Below are 23,094 nucleotides of genomic sequence, written 5' to 3' on the forward strand. Positions count from 1 at the left end.
GTTGCAAGTCTTAACAACAGGAGCAGACACAGAGGAGAGCGTCCATCACCTTGTCACAGTGACTTTTGGGATGCAGATGCAGAGTGAAATGCAGGGGTGGCTGAGGTGCGAGATCACCTTTTAGAAATGCTGTCTTCTTTTAGGGGACTGCAGTGCAATCCAGGGGAAAAAAAAGTATTCCTGTGGTGGACAAAGCCTTGGATTTTGGCAGTAAGTGAAGAGCCCTGTCTGCCTGCACTAAGCAAGGGCTGCCCAAGGACAGGAATACTCTAGGTAAAAGCACCAGGATGTATTTTGGTAAGACAGCACCATCTGATCACAACACTAGCTCTGCTGTCGGCAGGCTGTTCTGGCAACATACGGAGATTCTGGGAAGGACCTCTTGGCACTTAAATGTTCCACTGAATTGGAACTATAGCCCATATTGTGCTGAGGCAGATTAGCAGTAAAAGATGAGATTTGATTATAATGCCAAAAATTTCAGCAGATCAATAAATGCTGACAATGGCAAGTGCAATTTGCAATTGCATTCTGGCAGTTACTGACCTGTCACTGCCCTCACTCCCGTGTCAGGAGTGACATGAGCTGCTGCCCCACTTAACTGGAGGAGGCATGTGGGTACATCCTCTGAATGTATGCATTTGGTTTCTGCATTTCTACAGATGATATTTGGCATTTGGTGATGAGGGCCAGGTGTGGGAACTGAGTGTTTGGGAGAACAAATACCTTCACAATCACCTGGACTAGAGTTTGTAGGAAGGACAGTACAGGCTATTGAGGACAGTATTTGGGCATATATCTCTCTTAGGCTTCAAAGGACTTGGACCAAAATTAAATCTTCAGTTCTGGAGATCCATTATGTACAAAAAACAGGGACTTTTGGAGAAAAAGTAAAGGACCTCACACCACCTGCAGAGTCTAAAGATGTCGGCAGGCACACAGTGCTCCAAGAGCACGACTGCACGGGTAGGCACATAGCCCATCAGTACCAGAGACAGCAAAAGGCCATTGCTCAGCCTTGAGCATCATTCTGGTTCCTTACCACCATCACTCCTGCCCCACTGATACCCCATGTATGGGCATGTCTCCAGAGGTGGTGAGGTAAGTCTACCAACTCATCTCAGAACTCACATATCAAGGTGACTCAGGGCTTTCAGCTGCCCTTCAACTTTTCAGGCTTGAAGCAGGTTTAGCAGTACTGATGTAATGTGGAAGGAAAGCAAATTGCCTCTTCCACAAACTGTCACTGGCTACAGACTCCCCAGGAAACTGGCACACAGCAGTGTGTGGGCAGACAACGTACCTTGCCATCCTCCTGTGCCAGTTATGCACTTTGCAAAATACATGACAGATGTTTATGTTCATATCCTCTACTTCCCAAGTCAGAGTCACCCAGTTTTGATGTGACATTTAGGCTTCTTTATGCAGTCCTGCCTTTAATTTGCTGCACATGGGCTGAAAATTGGGTGAAATGCTCATGCCTGCCAGTTGTCTTCAAGTTAGCCAAAAACAATAATCAGTGATTCCTAACACAACAAACTTTGCTAAAATGCAGTTCTCCTGTTGGTGTAGCAATCCCTAGCTTACTTCTAGCACAGTTCCACCTGTCTGGTTACTAAGAAACCTTGCAGTCTTTTGCAGCAGAAGCCACCTGGATTTTGTGGATTTTGGCTTCATGCTATGGAACAGAGGCAGCAGGAGCAGGACAGGAGAAAGCACCTTCTCTGGAAAGCCTTCCCTGGACCATTTCATAGCAGTCATGTTATTTATTGCATGGCCATTGCAGACCAGAAAATTCAGTTCCTCTGGTCCAGTCTGAGTCTCACTGACACCTCTACGTGCTTAGTTTCTGAGAATATATATAAAGTTTATTAAAAATAGTTAATGCACTTAGTTTTAATTTGAGCAAGGATTCTGTCTTCCAGCAGAGTTCTACTTTTACAGTAGAACTGCAATTTCAGATGGCTTAGCTGGGCTAAAGTAGAGGGAAAATTCTTACTCTATTGCATTACTCAGCAAATATCAATTAAGTGAATCCTCACTAACGAACTGCAGAGTGCTGTATTCTGCCCCACAGTAAGAAGCATTAAGACAGGGACATCTTAATTTCAGGAAGCATTTCTGAACAATGGGATTTAGAATTTTTTTTTTTTTTTTTTTACATTTGAGGAAATTCTTTTTTCCTTTTAAAGAATGTAATACATTTTAAAATGTAACTCAATGCAAGTCAGAATATTAGGATCACCTTCTCAAAATGGATAAATGAGATTATTAAAGAGAAAAATGCAAAGATAATGTATTCTTTTATTGAATCATAGGAACTCGTTCAAATTAGGAAGTTAGGGGTTTGTGAACTCACATGGGGCTGATGTCTGCTGCCACACCCAGGACTTGCTGTTCAATGAAAAGGTTCCAAGGAAACCCTGCTGGAGCATGCAGCCGTTTAGAACGAATAGATCTTTTTAATGTATTGCTCTGCTTTGCAAGGTTTCTTTTCTTTATTATTTTATAACCTTTAGGCCATAAAATAATAAATTTTAAAAAAATAAAAAACTTTGCAAAACTATGCAATATATTCCAAACTTACCAAAGGGCTGGCTCCATGCTCCAGCAGCTTTCCTAAGTAGCTTTGACCTCACAGAATGGGGAATTCTGGGGCACCGCAATGGAGCAGGCCAGCAAAACATCTAAGCACCTACAACAGGGATAAAAGGTTAGATTTTCTTTCAATTTCTTAGTAAATGCCTCCTTTGGTCTAGTTAATAAAGGAATGTAAATGTACTTTTAACTGCACCCAGCACAGGAGGTTGCTCTTGCTTCCTGCTGGGCTCCTAAAACAAAGAGTTCCTATTTAACTCTCAAAAGCCCCTGACTTGTAAAAAATTGAAGATCAAAGTTCATTTCCATATGCCATTAGAAAAATTAATTTAGTAAATTGAAGTGGTGACAGACAATCATAAGTTTAGAGTAGAATTCTCTGAGTTAGAAATCTGGGTTGAAATGTTGGGCAGGATCCAGTTATGCCAAACCTCAAAGGGTAAAATGCAAAGTCACAAAATTTTAAGTTATGAGGAGTAAGAGCCTTATAAACTCCAGGCTGTATTTTTTCCTATCACACCAAATAATACTAATTTCTAAAATAGTAATGAAATGGAAATTAGATTTGTAAGTGGAATTAATTAGGTTGTATCTGATGCAGCTTTCTCCAAATGACAATCACAATTCTAGCAGCCTGAAGTTTTTTTTATTTAATAGGAACAGGGGATCAGTGGCAAAGGAGAGATTGATATGAAGGTTCATATGACAAGAGTGTTGCTGGCCTAATCTCAGTTCCTTCAACTCCCTTGTTTCCTTTCTCTTCTTTGAAAATGGTATTTGAAATTTTCTATTCCTTCTGTAAGCTACAAATGAGCACAGACTCTGATTGCTTTCTCCCAGAGGCCTGCTGACTTAATTCACTTGCCAGTCATAAACAATCTTCTCCTTCTGAAAGTCTGAATACTATCAGGGTTGGGAAGGACCTAAGGGCAGCAAGTGTGTATTGGCTGGAAAAATGTTTCTGGAAGAAAAAAAAAATTGCATTCGAGAGGGTCTTGGACACCACAAATTATCTGGGTTTTGGACAGGTCAACATTTATCTGTGTTTTATGGCTCTGTCACGAGGCTGAAGAGAAGCTGTTCCTGGATGCTGTGTTCCAGCACTATCCTATACAATGATACATTCCTTAGCTGAACTCTCCTATGGTGCTGTACAGACCATCCCTGGCCTAACAGTGCTGACATCAACACATGCTGGAACACTCAAGTCTTTATCAGAAATAGTTGACTGACTTTTAAAAAGCAACATATAAAAATGTAACTTAAAACAGAGGGATTTAATTAAAATCTCAATATTTCTGAAGTTGTATTTTTTCGGGTTTTTTTTTGCAGCCTCAATGGTTTTATCTTGGGTAAATAAAACACTGAAAACACAAAAGTTTTTTAAAACAAAGGGAACTCTAATCCCTATGTAAAATTCAAAACAGTATTAGGCAAGTATAGCTTAAATCAAGAGAAACTGATCAAGAATGAATAAGATAATACTGTTAATCTTTAGCCTATTTAATACATAATAACAAACATTTTAAAAGGGAAATAACCATGCCAATAGCCTACTTTTAAATAAACAATAACTGCTGAAAATAAATTGTTGCAGTTGTTATCAAACAATATTTCCTTCAGTTATTTAGTAAATTGGTACAAAGTTTATCCAAAGTATTTTTAATGCTGTGGATTATCTTTATTTTAGTAACTAAAAATAGCAGTACTGCTAACACCAAAGAATTTTCTTTGAAGATAGCAAAGATGTCAGACTACTGTGACTCTGAGATGCCTTCATCAAAATGGGCTCCATTAACACTCCCACAGTTCTTTTCCTTTGCCTCTGCATCAGCCTAGCTAACTTTAAAAAAATAAATCAATAGACCTGCTTTCAGTGATGAACTGTAACTTCCCTGGAGTATAGGGATTGACAGAATCTCTTTATTATATTTCTAAATTTATTAACCAAGAAAGCTAATTCACATTTCACTAGAAATGTTTTGTTTTCTGGTAACTTCGCTACTGCCATAAAAGTACCCGCAAGAAAACACACTTCTGTGTCTCTGCAAAAATCACATCCTGAAAGTCCCACAAATGAGAAAGTCCCCTCATATCTACTCCTCCTTTCAGATTAGAGAATGAAAAAGAGAACACGAGGAAACCACTTCCTTAAGGTAATATTAGTAAAGCACTGCTTCCATCAAATAAAACAAGCCAGACTGGGCAGAGGCAGCAGTAAAGCAGCAGGAGGTCAATGAACAGCCCTGCTGATGCTCTGTACTTCCAAGTCTAAATACCTACAGCCATGCCCAGCTCAAACAAATCACATCCTCCAGCCAGCAGCTTCCACATAGCTTCCAGCAACTCCAACCGCCTGTGGCAGTCCCAGAGGCGCTGTCCATTCCTCCCATCCTTTCATCACTCACATCATCCATTCTGTTGTGCCACAGTACAATGGAAACCGTGATTCAGAAAAGGCTGAGGAGAAGCCTCACCTGCAGAGGCACCAGAGGACAAACCCAAGTCCACAGTAGGGGTCCAAGCAGATCGCGACTTCCCGGGAGGGATAAAGCTCACACTGCAGCTTAATAGAACGACAAAAGGCACTAGTGGCTGCATGAGACATCTGAAAGACAACAGCAAAGCAATTAAAATGATCAACTGTGTCATTGGAAAGCTCACTCCCAGACTGCACCAAGTGCTTACATCAATTACAGGATAAAAACACCAAATAAATATTGACTTTATGCTCAATGTAGTTGACTTTATGCGCACAGGTAATTTATATCTTAGAAAACATAATTTTCCTTCAAGAGGGCATCAAATAATTGTGGAAGGGGAGAGGAGACAGAATGAATGGTAAGTTTGAAGTGATTTAGGAAGAAAGCTGTGAGTGGTTTAAAGATGTGCTGCAAGCTGTATGCAAAGCTAATGATAACATGCTACACTTTCTGGAAGAATAAAGGAATGAATGACTGAATGAAACACTCTGCTGATCATCAGTAACATTTTTAAAGTATGTATTTCTTAACAAAATAAATGAAAAATGCCAAAGCACTTTTTAAATTGAAAGGGATTTTGCCAAGCAAAGCAGTACTAAGGGCCTAATCATTCAGCAATAAAATTCCCCAATAAACTTAGTAAAGTTCCTGTAAATAAATATCTGTCAAATATCTTCATGTTATCCAGCTCCCAGTTGAGAAACAGGCTCTTAAAATCTTGGTAAGGAAGCTTTCAAAGATAATACAAGCAGAAAGTAGAAATAAAAAACCTATCCAAAGGAAAATCTTCTGATTTTTTTTCCTAGTTTAGGATGCTTCCCACACTCACCCATCCTGAATTACAAGTTCTAATGACAATGGAAACAGGAAAATATCTTTTCATGTTTGTCCTCTCTATTAGTAACAAGAAAGACACCAGTGTTAGAAATACAGTCTGGATAGGAGTTAACTTACCAAACCTTTGATCTCTGCCACAGAGGGAGCTGGTTGCTTTATACACTGCTCACTGAGAGTCAATGGAGGAAAACAGGCACTTGGAAGGTAAAATTTATTTAATCTTAAAGTAAACAGGGGAATAAAGTTCCAGAAGTGACTTTTTCTCCATTCCAGTGACAGCCATAACTGAGGCTGGATGTGTTCCAAGTGATGCAAAATGAGCAGCTCTGAATGTGGGTCTGTGGTGATCATATAGAGTCTGCAGATTAATTCTACTCCAGCTGAATCAAGACAACTTTTTCATATGGGATTAAACTGAACTCTATTAACATAGAACTGCTGTTATTCTGGGAATTTTTACACCATGCTGCATGCAAGCTATTGAAAATGTTGAGAGCAAAAGCATGTGGAATCTACTACTTTCAAAGTAATTACAAAACATTTATCAACTTTTCAGGAGCCACAGGAGTTATTTAGCCATTTCTTTTAATTTAGTACCACTGCATTATGAATATAAGCCTTGTGGTCTCTTTCGATCATTTTATAATTAATTAGTCACTAATGATGATGTAGTAGATGGTAACAGTTTACATAAACCTGCTGAGTCAGTGGCCTGCAGGCTCTGTGACCCAGATATTAGAAGCTAATCAAGAATTCCTTGATAGATTTATCTGTGTTTCCCTCTAGCCACACTAAGAAAGGCTCATCGACTTGTCCTGCCTTTGACTATCTTTGAAGTTTCCCAAACACTCATTTTGCATAGTTAGCAGCCATTTCTGCAAGTCTGATAAAGTGTACTTCAGACCTGATTTAATACAGCTGACTGCATCTCAAACAATCATTTGAGGCTTTCTCTAGAGGAAATGAAGACTTATGTGACATTTACTCCTTTAAAAAAATAGATGTTTTAGGTAAGTCAGATAAATTACACCCTAAAAGTCCCTGCTTTTCTTTGCTGGCTCTGAGGAGCCCAATGACTATTCCACATCTGTAGGCATTGTAGCTACTCAAAGTTAGATGGACTGAATGTTGCAGAAGTGTCCAATATATGACCATGAGCCAGGTCAACCATTTAACAATCAGTCAGCCTCAACAGCTCTGTGCTTCCATCTCTTCATCCAAAAACTGGGAAAATAGTGTTTTCTTTGTTTATAAATTATGCTGACAGTTTCTGCAGATAGATGGGTGATATTAAAGAGTATGAGGAATGCAGCATAGGCTCCATGTGTGATACATCAGCAGAGATTGTTAAAGTAATGATAATCCTTGGATATGCAACAAATAAGAGTAAGGAAGAAACAGGTACGAATAAGAGTGATTTTACTGTGTCTTGGTGAAACCAGTAGTGGGATACATAAGTTACATAAAACAGATTAATTGTGGCTAGAGGGTTGGAGAAAATGGCATAGATTTCAAGAGCTCAAGATGGCTGACCCTAGCAAACAAATCTATTAATGAGTTTTTGCAGCTTACTCTAGTACTATACTGGGTGAATATACCAGAGAAATCATCAGGTCCCTTAATTGAAAGAGAATATTGAAAACCAATGGCCAGTACCTAAGCTACAATAAGAAGGGAGCAATGAATGGGCACTGGAACAAGAAGGAAAAGGATGACAGTCTCATTTCCCTCATAAAATGGAAATAACAGATGCCTAAGCTGAAAAATGTTTCAGGCAGAAAAACTTGTGGTCTATGCACAGGAGTAATGGAATGAAACTTTTAGTCTGAGGAGGAGAGGGGAAAAACCACCACACACATTTCTGTAGCAAGTAGAAAACTAATTTAATGCCACTGGATTCAAACAATGTCTGGAAGGGAGGAAGGACCTCAATTCCTGCTTCCAAAAATCATGAGGAGTCACAAATTAGGAGCAACCACCTGCCAGCCAGGCAGGACAGGAAGAAGGAAAGCTTTAAGAAGTCCCTACCTTTACCCCTGCCAGCATGCCAGTGGTGGAGACACTGAAGTCAAGGTAAGCAAGTGTTTCAGGGTTAGAAGGTTTGTAGATCTGTGCAGGCCGCTTCTTTGGCAAATCATCTGGTGGAGACAGAGACAGAAAACATGTGTATGTCACTGACAAGCACAGTGACAAAAGAGACAGAGGTTCCCTGACCCCAGCACTCACCTGTGTCTAGGACTGGAGGCCATGTCCTGATATCCACTGCTGCCGCTGCCTCTCGCGACCGTAACAATTTACATATCAATTGCGTAGTCATTAAACAGGCAGATCGGCTCACCTGGAAATTCGAGAAAGAAATAAAAACATGCTAATGGCATGCTAATTAACTCTCCCATGAAAATGGACAAGACAGTGACTTATCTTCTGCCAGAACAGGACACAAGTATATCAACTTCATGTTTTCTGATCGGCAGGTGGCAAGATGCTTAAAAAATTGCAGCTCACAAAGATGACAAAGTCACATGAGTTTTACAACTTACATGAAAACTGCAATTTGAGAAGAGAATTGCAATGAAATTAAAGGTGCCTTAATAGTGAGAATGTGACCTTCCTACACACTGTATCAGCTCTCACCCCAAAGTGCCAGTAAAGAAGACTGTGTCCAAAAGACTTACTATGTGACAATAATGTATCTTGGTTCACAAACAATATTTTCAGATCAACCAATACCTAGTCTGACATTTTATATTAATAATTTTACTATCTTAAGTCAATTTTATGGTAGCCATGTATTTCCAGGGCCTTGTGCTAGTGATAAACCACTGGGAGCTCTTCTGATATTGGCAAAAGTAGCTCTAGAACAGATATTGTACAAGTGGCACTAAGAAATGAAATGGTGAGCTTACAGCAAATACCATCTGCACCAAATTTTAGATGATACATGCTGAATTCTCCTTTTAGTTTTCCTATTTTTAAAAGTTCATAGGTATCAACTACAAAAATATTTCTTATTTAATAAGAATACTTCTTATTCTTAGGAATAAAAAATAATATGCTTAGGGAATTCAGACAAACATGCATATGAGCATGGAAATCACTGAAGATGAAACACAGGAAAAACAGAAAAGGTAACATTTTTATTCTTTTCCCCAAACTTTGAAAATCCATGCAAATGCTGCTAAGACTATTTTTTGCTTTAAGGAAAGAAAATGAAATATTTCATTGCACACTAAATTTCCTATGTTTAAACTAATAAAATCAGTAATCATATGTACACTAAATTTTACCACTGAGCAGAAGAGAACAGCTTCTATTGACAATGATCTCATGGAAGACAACTTTTTAGAACACCAGAAATTCCAACATTTTGAAATTTGGAGCTCACATCACTGAGCCAAGCTTTTATCTCTTGACACTCTAATCCCATGACTGCCCTGTATAGAAGGTTTAAATGCTTCAAGCTAAAAGTGAATACAAACAAAGCCACTGCAGCAGCCCTTAGTCCATTTTCATTTCCTGTCAAGGCAAATTAATTCTTACACCACTAATTTTAATCCATGAAAATCTTGATTTGGCACACTAAACAATAAATAAAAGGAATTTCAAAAGTTGATGGTTCCCAGCCTCCTTAGGAATTATATAATCTGGATGATCAGAAGATTCATTAAAATACAGAATATCCATGCCTGGAGAATTCCACATCAGAGGTAAAGACACAAGGATGGTGGGAAGGAGAAAGAACACGGTTTAGCTACAGGTTAGGAACCACTCAAGATGGGGCTCAACTGAGTAATATTTTACAACTACCAGCTCATCACAAGAACACAATTATGCAGGCCAAATTTTACTCAGAAGTTATTCTTACTGACTTCAAAAGGTGCTGTGCAGACATACAACATCTTACAGCAGGTGCTGACCCCAACACATCAAGAAATTTGTGTGACTGCATTGGCACTGAACAAACTGCAGTAATATTTTGTTTTCTACAAGGTCATTAATCTCAGAATTGAGAAAAATTCTTGTGTAAAACAGAGCTGAGAGGTTATAAGTCAAACTGACATTAATATGGCTAATAAATGTCAACACTTTATCTAAAGTTAGTCTATTGAAGTGACAATGAATACAAGTCATCTGAGATTTGTCAGTTTTTTATCATGAGATCAAACATCTAGTTTAGCTACTAAACATCAAAAGAAAAAGAAAAAAATCACATTTTACATCACTTCTGTATGTTAACAATTGATGCTTAAAAATGCCAAGTGCCAAAATATTAAATAACAAGAATCCTGAAAATAATAGGACAATTTCTCATACCTCTTCTGATACTTTATGGCATCTGATGCCATGAGGAAAGTCAAAAATTACAACTATCTCTTTTTTCAGAATTCCAATCAATAAATCAGAAACTGTCAGATTTCTGGCTATCTAATTTCAACCATTTTTATTTTCCTCAGTAACAAGCACATTGCAGTTATTTATGTGCAACAGAGGTTAAACATTGTTAGATAAAGCCAAAATATCAAAAGAAAGCACCGAATGAAAAAGTCTGAGTAACACTTTCCTGAATGAAACAAAAGACTGACCAACATCTTCCCAGCGAAACTTTGAAATTGTTTTAAATGCAGAACAATTGGACATTCAGGAGTGAACATGCCATCAGGTGAGGATAAACTTCCCACTGAGGTTTTTCTCAGCAGTCAGTGTGGCTCTGCCTGTGAGGAATCCTACCCCTCTTGGCATACAGCTAAATATAAAGAGGCACTTTAAATATATTTCTTGAAAGGAGTCATGTAACTAGGGCAGAATGTGACAGCTCAAGTGAGCAGGTTGTATGTTGCCAAGTAGTGTTGATTTTGCAACACACTGAAGTCCTGAGTCCTGGGAAGGAACAAAACTTCAACCCAACCACCCCTCACTCAAGTTACTGCTCCTAAAGACACAAATCCATCACCCATTTCATCTACTGGTGCAATCTGAGGCGTCTGCTCACCTCCACGATCATCTTCACTGTGGGTAACGTGGTGGCAATGTTCTGGGGGTGTGGAGGTCGCACTGTTATTGGCACGCAGCCTGCGTACAGGCATCCGTAAAATGCAGCAATCAGGTCTATCCCTGCATGGAGAACAAAGCAGAAATCCTCCCCTGAAAATCAAATCGTTTAATCACAGACTTCTATGTCAGCATAAATATTACTTGGAACTGAACCCAGAAGGTTAAATGAGTGACTAAGCCCTTTAACAGACTTCTTTTTCAGCCCCTTGTCAGTATTTGTTCAGCTTCACTAATTCCTCCCAACCACACCGTTCTGAGCATGAAAAACCACAGGCGACACACAAAACTGCAGCCAGATATCAACATTTAGGAGAACTCCAGTTTGTTGCTCAGGAAGTAACCTGTAAAAAAGACTGATTTCTACAGATTAATTATCCTCCTAAATCTACATTTATAGAGTGTACAAGAAGAGGGATGTCCCAGCAAAAGGATGAGGTAGGATGATGCTTGGTCCTACCAGCTGCAGAAAGAACATCTGGATGTTTCACAAAATACTGTCTTTCTCTTGCCATTTTTAACCTCACATAGGAGGTCTTGATATATGGACCTAAAATTTTACAGTAAAAAAGGGAGTAATGATTTTGAAATCCTGCTTCTAGCATAAAATTAGGTGCTGTGCCATAAAAATATTGACTACAGGTGATGGACAATGAACAGCACCCTTCAGGCTACCTAAGGAGGCTGAACAGACAACAGTGCCAAGATCCCTTGAATACTGCTGTCCGTCACCTCCCTGGTGCTGTGCACAGGCTGTGATAAGATGACAGTGGGGGCTGGTTTATTCTTTCAGTGGAAAAGGATCTGCAGTACTGGTAGGTTATTGTTCCTTCAATAAAATTCTTCATTCATGGGAAGTGAAATGCAGAAAACAAACATTTAAGTTTAAAGTACTAGTCTTCTTCTGTGGAAAAGGTTTTGCCATATTAACCATTGCAAAACTGCTCCTATAACTACGAAGACAGAACCGGTGTCTTGCAGTCTTTACAAACTCATCACATTTCAGAGCTTAAATCAGACTGTTTATTTCACTAACACACAAGAAATGTTAAAGATAAAAGAGTAGCAACAGATCAGAAATAATTTCAAGCAAATGTCAAATGTGTTACCAGTTAACACAAACTTAAAAGCCCTGATGCAAAAGGATGAAAATCCAAACCAAGAGAGCTATCTAGATTAAGAATCTATAGAGAAAATTGTAATAATGATTCTGTATTTCTTAATAATTTGACTACTTGTAAGAGATAGGTTTTAAAAATACAGGTTAGTTTTAATCTGAACCCAAAGAAATAAAATCTGTGCATGCAGAAAGAGAGATTCTTTTCAATACATTTGACCAAATTCAAAGGAATATGCATGAGGCAAACATCTTGTGTTTTGACAATTAATGAGGTGTACATGGTAACACCCCTGATGCAGCGCTGTTCAGAAGGACCTTGATGAACTTCCAGGAGTCCCAAGGCACTGCTACAGCAATTCCTTACCTGGTGGGTAAACCAAAGCCACGTGGTCTCCATCCTGTAAATGTCCCCTCTCCATCAGCATGACAGCTATCTTCTCAGCTCGTTTATGCAGCTGGACACATGTCAGTGAGTTGGCTATTGTTCCCTGCACAGGAGGAAAGATAAATGTCACAGGAGATAACGTGATGTGCTGAAACTCTATTTTCCTCCTCACCTTAGAAGTTGCAGAATGAAGGGCAGCCACAATATGCCATGCAATCAACTTAAAATATGGAAACATTCAGCCTTAGGCCAAACTGTGGTGGGAAGGAAAAAAGATGTTTCTAAAGTAGAGGAATGTTCTCTATTCCTTTCTCTGTGCCTTCTGCCCTCAGCAGTGTTTCTGCCCCCACCAAGGCAGTACAGCAGTGTGCTAATATCCTGCCCATGAATCCTGTTCTTCCCTTGCTACACAGGCAGCATTCCTGCTGCAGCCAGGGAAGTGCCTTTATGGTCCCTGTAGCAAACTGGAGCATCTGTGGAGAGCAATTCTGAAAATTGCATTTTGTTGTCCGCACACTGGAGCGGAGCCAAAAGGCCCAGCAGAAATACTTTAAAGACAAAAGACACAGGAGAAAACAATACTTTGCAATGGAAAAAAGAATTAGTCTGGAACAAAAGACAAGCACTTATATTGCATATAAATGAAAGAGAGAAGAGAGGCATTTGTTAAATTTGAATAACTCTGGTCAGCATGAGCTTGGCATTTTTGAAGCATTTCAAGTAGTGCAAACCCAAAATTATCAAACAGTCCCAGTGTTTGAAATTGAATGAGTGCTACAGTTCTTGCACTTCCTAACTATAAATACATGTACATATATGCATACACACAAGTACACATTTAGAAAAATATATACATCTGTATCACAAAAATCACTACCACTGCAGGCAGACACCTCAGAAGTCTAAAAATGAATGTACAGGACAGACTGGTTGCACCTAGAGCTGGGTCAGGCCAAGTGTGGGCTGGGAGAAAGGGACAGAGCAGTATGGGAAGGGTGGCATACAGGCTTGTGTACTTGTTCTGTGGAAAAAGAGAAATTCAGTCTCCATTACAGCTGTGACACACCTGGCACCTATCACAAGCACTAAGTTCGCTTACAAAAAAGTGTTTCTGAAAAAATAGGGGGGGAAAAGGTAAGAATATGTAAATAAACATATATTAAAGAACACATAAAGACACACACTAAAATAGAACAGTGCATCAAAAATACAATGTAATGCAATAAAAAATGTATTGCATCACTATCCTCATTAAGAAAGAAAGCAAGAAGGTCTACTGTTTTAAAGAAATGTTCTTTACACTCTATTTTAACAAGGCAAGGGATAATAAGCATTTATTCTGATGCTGGTTTCTACCACTGCCCCACACACCACTGCAGTATTTACTGACCAGGCTTCAGAGAGGAGGGAGAAGTTTGCCAAAGGGAAAGCACTGCAAGCAGTGCCTCATTACCAGGATCACCTGGCATTCACAGACTTCATTATAAACTGCAATGAAGAACACAATCCAACTGGAAATAAAATGGACTAGGCCAGGGCTCAGCATTTCTCTTCATCATCCTCAGCAACCACACTTACTGAATTGCACTTCAGACAGTTTTAATCAATCTTATGATCAATGTGGAGACCATTTCACTAAGAAAGCTTCCTCTAAAGACATATGCAGCTCTGTGGATGCTGGACCAGAGATGACTTCCATCTGTCCAGCCCTGAGTATGCCAAAGCAATATGAGGTCTGGCTGTCCTGCCACTGCAGACCTGTCAGGAGAATGTACTGAAACTCTCCATTTCTTCTTTCAAGAAACTGCCTGTTTCCATGGTTATGAGAAGAAGGACACTTTATATCCCCACACACATCAGAAGCATGGGTTCTAATGACAGATAGGGAATTGCTGTGAATCAAGTGAATTTGTGCAGAGCTTGTTTACATTTAAGACTTCTGGCATTTGCTGCCTGTGAACCAGTGGGAAGTCATTGTTTATATGAAGTGTAGGGAAGGAGAATCCAGTTGTTGGACAAGAATCAGTTGCAAGCATCAGGCAACTACTCCCTTTGGGCCTTTAATGAGCAATCCTGAAATGTAAAGGTGTTGCAATCCTTCGTGACACACACTAAAAACAATGTATTGCACTAATTTTGAAATATTTCAAATTCTCAAAGTTTGGGTTACAGGAAAACACTAATCTCAGTGGACTTTCATTAGTCATCTACTGCAGGATGCCTGACTATTTTAGAACAAAGTGTACAGACAATGTCCAAGGAAGACAAAATAGGAAAAGTACAAATCAGAACTAAAATTCAAGATAGGCAATAAAACTTGCCCAGGGCTAACTCCACCAAATGTGTCATCCCTTTCCATAAAATATTAATTCCTCTCCAAAAAGCGTTACAGCTCTCAAACAAATCTCATATGATGAGATACTCTTCACTGAGAGAAACAGAGAAGCTGTATTTTAAAATCCAGCTACTCTTCACTTCTATGGAATGGGAATTTGTTTTGTTAATCCTTGTTTTGCACGTTGTGACCTTACTTCCCCTTGTTTGAACCCTTCTGCCACCACAGGAAGTTTGGCTTTATTTAAAACTCAAAAGCAACAGCCATGTGTGGAAGAGATGGGATAGTACACATCAACTCTTCCTCACAGCATCTTTGCTCCTGACTTAGAGGACACAGCAATGCAGTACTTTAATGGTGTAATATTGATATATAAACAGCATTGCCTCTCAAGATTTCTACTTTGCCATTAAAAAAATACATCATTACTTCACTATTTATCTGGCAGGTTTCACATATTCACAAATATGAACTATTAATCTGAATTTTTAAAAAATTTATTTAATTACTTACTGGTAGCTTCAAACTGAACTTTGTACCAGCACTGTAAAATGGAGAAGGACATTCTGTAAATACTGTAAGTGGTGATTTCACAGAGGTTCACACATTACTGGAGGTTTAAGAACCCATTCAAGTTGCATAAAGACCACACAGGCTGAGACAACATCAGCTAGTACTCCAGGGGAACAGCACCATTCCAGGCCTCCCCTCTCCTGAACACCCTCACACACTATGTATGTTTCCCAGATCTGACAGATATGTGTAGATGTACTGTGATGGAATGCTTTGAAATCAGACTCGAATTCTCTCTGTGGTCTTGAGAATTATTGGTTTGTCATCTGTTATCATCCAGGATGTAAAGTTACACTACAGAAAGCAAGGAAGTTTTACTCTTAGCAAAGCCAAGTTCTGTACCTGTCACATTCATTAACTCATTTTCAGTAAGCAATGAAATGCTGTGCCAGGCTGGCACCTCATGGAGGTTACCCAGAGAGATTTATTACTGATCTTCTGCAGACTTGATTGTATTCTGGACATACATTTTCTTCTTTTCACCTTCTTTCCTCATTCTCACACCTCCCCCAGATGGTCCAATCTCAAAAACAACAGTCATTGTGTTATTTAGGGAAAATGCTTTGGTTTTGCCAAGCCTGTGCTTTTCAAATTAGAAATCAGGATGGTGAGCAGTATTAAACAGTTATTCAACACAGGGACAGATTTGAAACAGGTTCAACAGTATTGAAACAGATTTGCAGTGTCAGCTCACACACAACATGTATGTGGTGGAAAAAGAAATGAGAAATGTGTAAGGCACACTGATAAAAAAACCAATCTATATCTTGACAACTGACGATTATTCTCTTTTCCTTTCTGCCTCAGTGAACATTAAATATAACAGCTGAGTATTAGTGGAAATAAGAAGAGAAAGGTCACATCCAGCCACAGCACAAGCAGGTGCTGCTGAAATCCCAGTGTGCCTTTTCCAAGCCTGTTGGAGCTATGGCCTGAGATTCTTACCCTGCAGTTGAGCAGGGTGTAGAGCACATGGTCAGGGGTGGTCTGAGCTCTCCACTGCAACACTTCCGACAGGAACAGGAACTGCAATAAAGCAGAGTGACAGTCACGACACCGAACAACTTCTTGGCTTTAAAATCCAGGTCAAAGTACCCAGAAGCACTAAACAGGAATTAATCTTCTTGTCATCACACATTTATAGAAAGGTGCTTTTGCATGGTACAGTCACCTCTCTGGAAGTGAAGCCACTGCTGGGATTATGATATATCACTGCATATACTTCCAAAGCAAAAAAGCAGTTCTTACTGATCCCTCTGAATTTAAGCACTATTTAATTCTTTAGCTTCCTCTCTTTTTCTTTCTATAAATACATAGGTTCTTACACAGCTTAGAATTTACTAACTTAATTACTCACATAAGCCCCCAAAAGAGCTGAATTTCAACTTAGTTTTCCAGGATTAAAATAACAACAAATAAGGTCAGGACCTCATATGTAAACAAAATTCTCTGGATTCCACTTGAGGTGGTAAAAATTACATATTTCTATTATTACATATTTCTACATATTCTATTACATAATAGAGGGTGATTTCTGGTAGAAGCCCCATGAATGCTTTCCACCATATTTTTTCTAGTGTCCCATGTAAACTTATTTCAAAAATCCATAAAAATGAAATGTGGTGACTTCTCCTCATATCTACTTAATATTTATTTGTAAAGGAGGTTCTGAAATATTAAATATATGCATTAATTAAAAAGAAGCCATCAAAAAATTTGTGGTAGTAATAATAACAACAATAATCATCATCAACCATAATATCTGTGAACTGCTAAGTGTCCTGATGTCAACTCTATGATGTTAACTGTATGTTTGGATGAAGTTAACTATATGTAACAGAAAAGTTTAGCTTACCTTTCTGGCCTGGTCATTATCTTCTATTTGCCCCAAATCTCTACCACTGGCCTGTGCAATCCTTTTTCCAGAGACCAAGTTCCCCACCATCACAGAGGCAGGGCCAATTTCTAGAATAAAGCATAAATCCACCAAGCACAATAAAAATCCTTTGCTTATGGATGAAAATTCATGGGATTTCTTTGCAATACATGATGTTTTCCTCACTGCTGTCCACAGAACCAAACCTTGAGCACATCTCTGTTGACACAAAGTTTGGTTATGGACCAGAAGTGGTTGGAAGATACACAGGACTCGATTCATCCTCTCAAAACAGCTCTACTTTAGCATGGGCTCTCCACAGCCAGAGACATATCTTTTCTACCTTGATACGATGAATCTGGAAAATTTAGCTCCTGCTGTAGGCATATCCATTCAAGACCCTCAGCCCAGAGTGACAACATTTCTGTTTCCCTCTTCTGTTGCCTGTTTCTAATGCATCTGTATTAGGACTTCTGTAATGCTACAGACAGGAAGTGAGAGGGATTAGGAAGGCAGATGGTGCATATGATAAAATATATGCAAGCCCTCTAGAATAAGACTGAGAGTGAAGTTAAGTAACTTCAGAAGAAAAGAAGATGTCATGGCTGACACTCCTCCATGAGTTGAATTTCACTGATGTTTTGTTGCTGCCATTAGGAGACAACACCTGTCTTACAGATACCATTTAAGCTCATGTTGGCATTTGTTTTCTGCTTCTCCAGCATGGATTACTGATAAACTGCAATTTATACCAGGCTCTACCTCTAGCCTGTGATGTCCAAGTGATTGTTTGTGGTGTAAGTAACCAGATAATGTACAATCAAAAGCACCTACAGACTACTCTGCTTTAAAATTATAAAAGCAATACCCTCTGGGTATGTCACAACAACACAAAATGGGAGAATGTTATACTAACAGTTTTGTTTCTGTGCTCCTGGCATTACTCTTACCCTAGTAATATTTAGTGTATACATAACATATTTGTAATGATCTCCAGTGATTCTAATTCAGCAATTACTTTGTGATGCAGCAACAAGGAAATACCAATGTGAGAGTTGCAGGAAAAGGCCTCATGGTTTTGATTAGATTAGTGCAAGTCACTGTTAACCTCTCGCTTTCCCAATATCCACAAATTGAGATTATGGTTTTAAAAGACAATGATGGTTTAGGCAAACTTGCACTGAATTCATGAGGGATAGTCACCATATTCAAGATCCAGAGAGCAAATCCACTTCTAATCCCAAGATGTTTTTCAAAATGGAAAATAACCAACACTTAGTCTTATGTAGCTGAATTCAAGTCTTAAACCTGAGGCTACATATCCAGAACTCCTTGAAATAAATCTGAGTACTAAAACCTGCAGTTGGGTTTAAAGGCAAAAATTTGTTAAAATTTACTTGTACATTGGGCACAAATAACCAGTGACTGACTACAGCAGGCTACAAGTGCTTTCTTGGTCTCTTGAGACAGTGCCTTGCTGTACAATTTTATCCAACACTCTTCATGAAGAGGCAGAACTTCTGAAGAACCATCTTAAAACTAGTTAGGGTTTTCCCTCTACTCTGCTGTTAGAGTAATACAAAATCTTCCTATGCATGTGAGGGATTAAACCACTCATTCTTTGGTTTAACTATTCATGAACACTTTTTAAGTATTTGTTCTTCCAACACTGTTATTAAGTGTCAACAGTTGTCTTTCCTCTCTGCTTCTAGTTTACAAACTCAGCCTTCAAAATAAGCCAAGATTTTATCTTTCTCTGGTTGGGTCTCCATCCACTTTAAACACAACTGAAGAGGAATTTACAAAAAACTCCAGGTGTGGTCTCAGCAGTGCCTTGCACTGATAAAAATGTCATCTTTATTGAATTAGCATTTTTCATTGCACTCTCTGTGAAGGTGTTTCTAGCTTCTAGCAATACCAATGATGTCCTTGACACACACAGAACATTGAAGAGGACAGCTGATGATGCTGATTCTCACCTGTATCAGCAATTACTTGATTTTGCTCCCTTACAGTACCATAGGCACACAGCACGAAGTCACAGTCCCTTGGCCCTCACTCCTCTTACCTGGTTGCTTTTGCCTTGGTTTAGGCAGGTTTGTAACACAGGTGTGGGGACACATCAGCACGTTACAAGGATGCAGAGATCCTTCCAGGAAGAGCTGTTTGGTTTCTGACAGGTGAATCCCTCCCAGCGGTGTCTTGGGAAGCGTGTTTGCTGGGACAAGTGCTAGGCAGTAGACTCCCACTTGATGAATGCTGTCAATTGCCTAAAAAATCACACAGGAAGTCGATTTTAATGAAAAGCTAATTTTTCATCATTCTAATAGGCACATGTTGATCTGAATTACTGCATAAATCAGCCCTAATAATTAACTGGCAATGGAAAGACACTTCAGCTATGTCAGTGATAAGGAGGTTCTTTTCACTGGGAACAGGTGGACTGAAATGTTGTTACACTCATTCCAACAGAAAAAAGCAACCAAAACCTGGTGATGAATGCACACAAATCTATTAGGAAATGCTACCTTGTTATCCCTCTTAAGCACATATTAGTAGCAGATATCCTGGAGATTTTTTACAAAGATGGGCTGTCAGACCACATGACATTGCTTTTAAGCTGTGCACTTCTCAGAGATAAAGTTAAAAGGTTTCCTATCAACTTAATATCCATCTTTCTGAGCAAGGCAAAATTTCAAATAACCCTTATACCTAATGATGTATGTTGCATGTGAACCTTTTTAGTTTTTTTGTAAGGTAAAGTTTACATGAGACATTACATGTGATTATTCCCTGATCAATCTTTTCCCTGCAAAAGATTTTCAGGCAGGAATGGAAAATATATAAGGGAAAACTATGAAACTCCCCACTTGAATAAAATGTTGGACAAAAACCTGAAAAAGAAGTATCTTTGGATCGTATAGCAACCATGTTCATTGCCCAATATGTTCATTGAACTGCATCATTTTCAAGAAAACTGTAGCATAGAATATCTATGTAATTTATTGGGTCAAACATGAATATCCATGCACATAGATTTTAATTCCCCACAGATTTAAAGGATTTATTTTCCTTATAATTATAACAGAAATTGCAGTGTGTTAGAAAACCAACTTCAGACATTTATGCAAACTGAGAAGTTACAAGTAGCATCTGTAATGAGTAGTTAAATGTTCAAAAATATAATTTACTTATTTTTCTTTTTAATTTTAAACTGTGAGAAAAGTGAATTGATATGCGTGCTGCCTTGAAGATACAATCTATACTCTGGGAATCAAATAATCATTTACAGTTATGATGTACTAAGAATTCATTTAAAAACATTGGAGTTTCAGCAGAAGTAGCTCTCACAGCAGAATTGGGAGACCTTGCTGCTGGTCTACAGACACCACCCAATAGATCAGCAATAGTGAAATATTTATGGCAGCCAACACACAATGTCTCATGTTTCTGGCAGAAACCATCATAACCTACTAATCATAATGTTATTTGCAGGTTCTGAAAAGCAGTGATAAATCATGGAATCCTCACCTGACATCAGCTTGAAGGAAAAGCATCACAGGGCAAGTAACCACTTTTACTCAAACATAAAACTCTGTGGCTCCAGGTGGTGAATGGAAAGCAATACCCAGCTGTGGTAGGATGAGGGGTGTATGCAATGATTCCCCAGAAACTTCTGAACTCTCTCTAAGAGATACATCTGCTATACAATGCCACAAAAATATCATGTGCCACTCAAATCTGACACCTTTCACACCTTTGAGTTTGGCACATTTCTGAAGCAGGGAATGACATTGCCACAAGAATGACAGCTGGTGAACTGAGCCTTAAAATTCTGAGGGAGAAGAATACCAGTCAATTTTAATATTGCTGGCATTTATGTCTCTTGATGAGATGGCTTGGTTTTTGAAATGACTCTGTCCAGACAGAATCAAACAGTATCTGAAATCTCTGTTTCTCTCTTTCATTGTGAAAATGGACAAGATATACCCAAACTTGCAGAGTCCAGACTGCAGTGTTGTTTGAGCTGAGAAAACATCTCGTTCTGACACAATTCTCTGGGTAAACACTCTCCAGTGCTGCAGTAGATCTCCTGGCTTTACCTAGTCCTGTCAAGTCCTGGTGCTGGTAACACTAACATCCAGTCTGCCATACAAGGACCACGACCCAGCCTGAAGGGTCAGAGCAGTCTGCAGCAGATGAATATCTAGGATCTGACTGAACTGCTGGCTGATCTGGGATCTTCATCCTTCTACTCTCAAGAAACTTCAACCCCAGACCCTGACCACTCCCTCCCAACCATCCTTCTGCTGAAGCCCACAGATGCAGTCCAGCACAGTCCCACAGGTACAGCAGCTCCACCACCCTTCAGCTCCCTGCCAAGGGGCAGGATGGGTCAGGAGAGTCAGAATATGTGCAAACCAACAGGAAAACTGGTTCTGCAAATCAATCCAGCTCAACTGCAGGGAAGAGACAGCAAGGCACAGCAGTGCAGGGCAGGGCTGGCACAGGGCAGCACTCACAGGGTCAGACAGCTCACAAATAATATTAAAATCAAGTACAATTTGATAGATTTGTTATCATGGATTTCACTGAGAGTCATGACACAGGCTGTAATAGTGTTATTTTGTGCCTTACTAGCAGATGATTCAGATACAGCTGGTTACCACTTCCCAACATCTGTCATTAAAACTCTTATTGGGAAGAGGCACAAAGTATCCCACATGTTCCTGGCTTCTGTCCTTCATCTCTGCTCTCAGCTGTGGTGGAGACAGAAACTTCTTGTTCACATAGCAGTGCACAACAGAGTTGCAGGCTCCACACGTGGATGATGAAAGCAGCCACACGTGTGTAGTTTGATACATGGCCTACTATTCTCAGACACTGCTAGGACTTGATCAGACTCAGAATAACAGGGCTGACTCTTGGCAGGAGTATTGGCACACAGGATTCCTGCAGTTTTCAGTGCAGAACTCCACTGGTTATGATTGTGAAAGATATTAGCTCTGTAAAAGTCACAAAGATGCTCCACTGAAGAAACAGGGCAAGTGTTAAGTCCAGAGCTGCAACCCTTTTAGGAGCCTTGACAGAAGTGTGGGCAATCCAAAGCCTCTTCTTCTACAACAGTTCCCCCAGATGCTACTAGGTGTTTCAAAGGCTTTCTGTGTGATGGCAAGCTAGAGGTTCTATCTTTTCTTGGTATTAATTTAGATCTACTGTGAATATGAGATGCCTCTAACTGTATGAAATGTAGCCGTCTTTTGAATCAAGAGAGCAGATAAGCCTGTCTTGAGGTGGATAAAAGCTTATTTGTTTAGTTTCTTGAAGGATACAATAGATAGATTCCCTTTCTTATTCAGTAAAATGCAATGATGAATAGAAACACCTCTGAATTGTGTGGGATCTTTTTCTTTGGCTCTTAGGTAAAACAAAAAATATATCTGCAATATATTTATTGAGAAGAGTCCTAGCAGAAGGACAGAAAGGAAAGTAGGAAAGGGAAGCAGAAGTAACAGGAGACCAACTGTAGACAGAGTTGAGACTGCTTTACAAGGTAGCAATAAACAGACTGACTGATCTGACTACATCTCCATTAAATCTATTGCTTTTGAGTCTGAATTGGCTTAACCACTGAGATGGACCACCCTATCCAAAATATCTAATATTTTTGTGTGTGGACATTAGAGGTGAAAAAATAACTGAGTATAGTATTGATATTGCCAGACTGCTGGAATGGGATTCTTTGCAACAGGTGTCCCTCTGAGAAGATACACTCACTGTAGGTACCTAGATCTGAGCTTATCAATCACTTTCCTTCATTTCAGTGGAGGGAAATTG

The 23,094-nt window shown here is 39.2% G+C and overlaps 1 protein-coding gene across 1 annotated transcript in view; it reads right to left on the reverse strand.

The window, feature by feature from the left end:
- Nucleotides 1-23,094, reverse strand: part of DIP2C (disco interacting protein 2 homolog C) — a 307,926-nt gene that overhangs the window by 41,902 nt on the left and 242,930 nt on the right. The window contains 8 exon segments of the mRNA XM_058831787.1: nt 5,076-5,206; nt 7,947-8,056; nt 8,145-8,256; nt 10,909-11,030; nt 12,452-12,575; nt 16,326-16,406; nt 17,236-17,345; nt 19,325-19,526. Coding sequence (XP_058687770.1) covers nt 5,076-5,206; nt 7,947-8,056; nt 8,145-8,256; nt 10,909-11,030; nt 12,452-12,575; nt 16,326-16,406; nt 17,236-17,345; nt 19,325-19,526 — 992 coding nt within the window.

Source organism: Poecile atricapillus, chromosome 2 (genome assembly GCF_030490865.1).
Source record: "Poecile atricapillus isolate bPoeAtr1 chromosome 2, bPoeAtr1.hap1, whole genome shotgun sequence".
In the NCBI taxonomy this organism is placed as follows: Eukaryota; Metazoa; Chordata; class Aves; order Passeriformes; family Paridae; genus Poecile; species Poecile atricapillus.